The sequence below is a fragment of the Danio rerio genome, chromosome 10 (assembly GCF_049306965.1).
Source record: "Danio rerio strain Tuebingen ecotype United States chromosome 10, GRCz12tu, whole genome shotgun sequence".
NCBI classification, from domain to species: domain Eukaryota; kingdom Metazoa; phylum Chordata; class Actinopteri; order Cypriniformes; family Danionidae; genus Danio; species Danio rerio.
The window spans coordinates 29913995-29919239 of record NC_133185.1 but is presented as its reverse complement, the minus strand read 5'-3'; the positions used below and the strand labels follow the sequence as shown (position 1 = coordinate 29919239).

The 5245-nt window shown below is 37.6% G+C and overlaps 1 protein-coding gene across 1 annotated transcript; it reads left to right on the top strand.

The window, feature by feature from the left end:
* Positions 1 to 230: 230 nt before the first annotated feature.
* si:ch211-214k5.3 lies at positions 231 to 4914 on the top strand. Its single transcript, XM_009305300.5, has 5 exons — positions 231 to 2493; positions 2613 to 2966; positions 3057 to 3184; positions 4002 to 4108; positions 4196 to 4914. The coding sequence occupies exons 1-5, from the start codon at positions 2199 to 2201 to the stop codon at positions 4326 to 4328; spliced, it is 1017 nt and encodes a 338-aa protein (XP_009303575.3). The 5' UTR covers positions 231 to 2198; the 3' UTR covers positions 4329 to 4914.
* Positions 4915 to 5245: the final 331 nt, after the last annotated feature.

Sequence of the window (5245 nt, the reverse complement as noted above, 5' to 3'; positions counted from 1 at the left end):
TTTAGTGCGGGTTATTACAAAACTGACGTTTCCGCACTTGACCAATTACAGCATTCTGTTTAGTTAAAGAAAGAAAGGCAATTTAAATATAATAATAATATTAATATGTGATCGCGATTTTTTTTGCTCAGAGGAAATACAGTTGTCTGAGCAATATAGTTTTTGAAGAGAGGGAGGCGCGGCAGGCGCCTATAATAAGGCTAAACATTATTAAATACCCATGAGACACTTGTGACTTTATATCACATTTGCATTATTTAAATAAAATGTTTCTTTCCTGTTCAAAATAAATATATTTCCAATCTGATATGTAATGGGGAGAAAAAAAAAGTAGCACGAGTTCAGCTGATGGTGGATTCAAACCGATGTTATGATTAATCGCGTCAAAAGATGATGCTGTGCGCCTTACAAGGTGCGCCACTGTTACTGTATTATTTCACAGCTCTTTACTCATCTTGTCTCTATCAATCAGTCATCGATGGGCGTGAACCCTGAATAGCTTAGTCCAACTAGATGCGCTATTTGCAATTAGCCTAAAAAGACACTCCGACGTTGTCTTTTTTTCTCCCCCCTCGCAGGGGCCCCTAGTGCGCACGGGCCCCTGGGCCTGTGCCCATAAGGCCCATTGGTTAATCCGGCCCTGCAAACTGCCATAATGTACAGATGCTAACAGTTGTATGAATCTTTCTGGCAACTAAGCTAAAATTAAATTCCATCATCTCAGTAAGGTAACATGTGCACATCATCACAGGGAATCACAAAAACATGATACACATAGCCATCCACACACAAAAGCTCCACTGTCCGGTCCCAGGTTGTGAGTTTATTGCTAAGTATTTTTCAGAGCAGTGTTTCCACCTATGAATTTATATTAGAAACAATAAAAAAGTTTGTTGTCATGAGATAATTATAACAATAAAAGATTGGATCCTTTGGTTTTTTGGTGTTGCCAACTTTATTTTTATTTTTTATAAATATTTTAAACTTTTTATTGAGATTTGACCTAGTTTTTAATTATTTAAAACTTTAAAATTTAAAATAATTATGTTGTGATTTTTGCTGTTCGTTTGCTGATCTACCTTCCTGCAGATTTCAGTTGCTATCCATATCAAACACAGCTAAACCAATTAATTAGGACCTGAACACCACTTGATAATTACAGGCAGGTGTGTTTGATATGGGTAGCAACTGAAATCTGCAGGATGGTAGATATCCAGGAACAGGATTGAGCACCCCTGCTATATACCATGGGGGTCAAACTCCAAGTTCCTGGAGAATTGCAGCACAGCAGAGTTTAGTACCCACCCTGCTTCAACATTACCTGTAGATTTCTAACAAGCCTTAATTAGTTTGATCAGGTGTGTTTAATTAGAGTTACAGCTTAAATTCCCGGTCACACTTTTCTCCCTATGGACTTCCATTCATACGCATTTGAGTACTGCAGACCTGGAATGATAACTTATGCGACAAATTTTATAATTCGCAGCATTGGAAAGTTGAAGCTTGAAGAACGCTGACATGCGAAATCAAATCATATGATTGCTTGAGACCAATCAAAGATCAAAACATGACCTCTCTGGCTTGCTTTTTCAATCTCTAATTATTTAGTTTAATTCCACTCCTCGCTTTGTTTAATTCCACTTCGCAGTGCAGCATGACAGAATTTTGCATGCTCAAACGTTAGTGTGACCGCAGCCTTACTTAATTTTGTTATACATTTTCTGTTATTTATATGTTTGGTGCCAAAACAATAAAATTAATTTGTCTGAAAAAATGTTATGCCTTCTATTTTTAAATAGAAAAACACTGTTGCCAGCCACTCACTGTAATGGTTCAGTTATGGTAAATAACTGGCAACACTGTTGCCAGTTACTTACTGAAACCAAACTTTTACAGTGAGTAGCTGGCAACAGTGTTGCCAGTATTCTACTGTAAAAAAACCTGGTAAGGTCTAACAGTGTGTCTGACTATTTAAAGACTAAAGATATACAGCGCTATTTCCGACAGCGTGAGCAGAGCTGAGCTTCGGGGTCTTGCATTTGTTCAGGAAGTAAAAGTGTGTCCTCTGGTCAGAAATCAAGATTATTATTTAATAAGTGATTCTCTTAAAAAACAATACTGTACATCAAATGCAATCTGTTGATACCGAACATTTGTAGATTTAGCTGCTCACATTCTTAGCCTCAACTAATAATAAGATGTCACGTGACTTGAATTTGACACAGTTAGACTCTCATTTCCTCTTTGTTTCTTTAGTTGTTGGAGATAAATGTGTGAAACTGAAAGGCACACTAAGAACATTCAGCATTAGCAGTTTATTATCCTGTAAAAGAGTAAAAATGTCTAAAGATGTTTATGAGAATGTGTTTAGCTCAGAGTCTGGGGAAAGGAACAGTGAGCAAGTGGAGATGATGGTGGCTATTTATGAGAGTGCAAACTGTGTGAGAGATCAAGACTTCAGGATTAACACACAACAACCAATTCAACAAACAGGTAATTACACATTTTGCACATTTAATCATTTAGTATTAAGTTCATGCAGAGCTTTTATTCAAATAAAAATGTCACAGTTTGCACATTAAATTATGTAACATCATATTGGTCTTCATCAGGAAGTGACTCAGTAAATACAAGAATCTTCAGAGCTTATCCAGTGTGTTTGGTGCTGCTGTGTTTTCTTCTACTGACTGCAGTCATAGTGCTGAGCGTCTACACCCATACAAACTACACACAAGAGAACAGAATTACAAGCCTCACAGAAGAGAGAGACCAGCTACTAATCAACATAACCAACCTCATAGAAGAGAGAGACCAACTACTAATCAATATCAATGCTGGGAATGCTCAGAACCAAAACTTGACAAAAGAAAAGAATGAATTATTATCTAAGAATGATGATCTGATAATACAAAACGTGCAGTTACAGCAGGTGGAAAACAACCTGCAGGAGTGTCGTAATAAACTAGGTACTTCATCTTTGGTTACAACCTTTTATTCACATATAGTGTCGTTTAGTGTGATGGAAATAAATTACTTCTACTTTGTTGTGTTTACAGATGGATGGTTTAACTATCAGTCCAGCTTTTACTTCATTTCTTCAGAGAAAAAGAACTGGTCTGAGAGCACAAGAAACTGTAGAGACAGAGGAGCAGATCTGATCATCATAAACAACAAAGAAGAACAAGTGAGTGAAAAACTCTCTCTCCCCCTGTGTGTGTGTGTGTGTGTGAGTGTGTGTGTGTGTGTGTGTGTGTGTGTGTGTGTGTGTGTGTGTGTGTGTGTGTGTGTGTGTTTGTTTGTTTGTTTGTTTGTGTGTGTGCGTGTGTGCGTATTCTGGTATATGTGGTTTACAATTGTACAGTGACATGAGTATGACCTTGTTATTGCACTTTTTAAAGTGGTTATTGAGGACATGCTCTGTGTCATCATAATTTAAAATGATGGTTGGGTTAAGGGTAAGTCCCTATAATAAGTGGTTTATACAGTATAAAATAGATTCATCCTAAAGGTCCTAATAATCTACATATTTGTGTGTGTCTGAAAAAAATCACTTATTAATTATGCTAAATATAATTGTTGTTATTTTGTTTGCTTTGTACTGTATGGATTTACAAGTGTTACTGTTACTGTACACCCTGAATGGTTAGTCACAAGTGTAACATTGTAGAAGGAGACTCGTTATTAGAGCAGTTTAACTTTGAACAACAATGCAACTTTGACCGTCTCGTTTGTGTCACAGATTTTTACTGTAGTACTGCCAACTGGCATAATCAGATTTCATATAATTGGTTCTTCTTCTTAGTATTTTTTAAGAAAATATCAGGTGGTGTTACAGTCTGGATTGGGCTGACTGACAGTGATGAAGTGAACAGATGAAATAGGATTTTTTTTATGGCAAGTCGGTTGTCAGGCGATTCATATACTTTTATACACAAGGTATAAAGTCTGTGTGAAGACAGCTAAATGGTGGCAGATTACAATATCATTTTGTACACATTTAGGATTTTGTTAAGAAAATATCTGGTGGTGATGTGGTCTGGATTGGTCTGAGTGACAGTGATGAGGAAGGCAGTTGGAAATGGGTTGATGACCCCAGCATGACCTCTGGGTAAGAAATCACTGAACTGAACTGATTATTATCTAATAAATGATTTTCCAGTCACTAAAGCACTGAACATCTAATGCTGATCTGTAGTTTCAGATTTTGGGGGACCTTTGAACCCAATGGAAAAAGAGGAGAGAACTGTGCTGTATCTCGTTCTTCAGGATGGGCCGATTATCCGTGTAATAATTATTTTCAGTGGATCTGTGAGAAAAGAGCACTTTAAAAAGTCATTAAGTTGTATTTTTGTTCATGCTGTAAATTACAGACAACATTTTTTTCTTAAAAACAATATTCAGACAAACAATGTGTAGAATCCACAGGACTATTAAACAGCCAATTAACGTCACCATCACCAGCATGAAACCAGTACACACACACACACACACACACACACACACACACACACACGCCAAATTTAGCTCATAGCGAAAAATGATTCATTAATCATAACTCGTTATAATTATACATATTTGTTTCAGTTCTATGTAATAACTAGATGTAGCAGAATTCAAATTAATATTGAAACTAGTTCATCACATGAACGTTTCTTATCTACAGACTAGCTTTTCTTAATCAGATACTCCTATTTTACCCCTGTTACAAGATGTAAGATAAGTCTTTGGTGTCTCAAGAATGTGTCTGTAAAGTTTCAGCTCAAAACACCCATCAGAGCATTTGTTATAGTTTCCAGAATGTGTCCATTTTGTGTTCAGAGCAATGTGTATGTAGCTGTTTTGAGTCAAATATAGCAAGTAATATTATTTGATGTATTTCTGGTGGAGTTTATTAAACGATGCACTGATGCACACACAAATGCCATGACAAAGTTCACAGTCCACACACGGTTTTTACACGTCTACTTGAAGTGACTTTAGGCACGTGCACACATAAGGCTCAACCTGTGCAGTGCACATGCCCTTTTTAGTCTTGGATAGAAAGTGCCCTTCCAAAATGATCAAAAGTGCCCCCGCGACGCGGCACACACCCTCGGTCCCGCCCTTCAGTAGGCGCGCGACAACACAGCTGATCAGAACGCGCGCGACAACACCGCTCTTCAGTACGTGCGCTACCCCCCAAACCCCCCCTGCTCTCCCCATCCCACCCCCCTGAGTGCGTACTTTCAGTTCAATTCACCTTTAT

Bases quoted from the DNA above. Each gene is read 5' to 3' on its own strand.
- si:ch211-214k5.3 (XM_009305300.5), top strand. From the start codon at position 2,199: ATGTCACGTGACTTGAATTTGACACAGTTAGACTCTCATTTCCTCTTT. The intron at 2,967-3,056 runs GTACTTCATCTT...TTGTGTTTACAG, and splicing joins GGAGTGTCGTAATAAACTAG to ATGGATGGTTTAACTATCAG. The intron at 3,185-4,001 runs GTGAGTGAAAAA...GTACACATTTAG, and splicing joins TAAACAACAAAGAAGAACAA to GATTTTGTTAAGAAAATATC.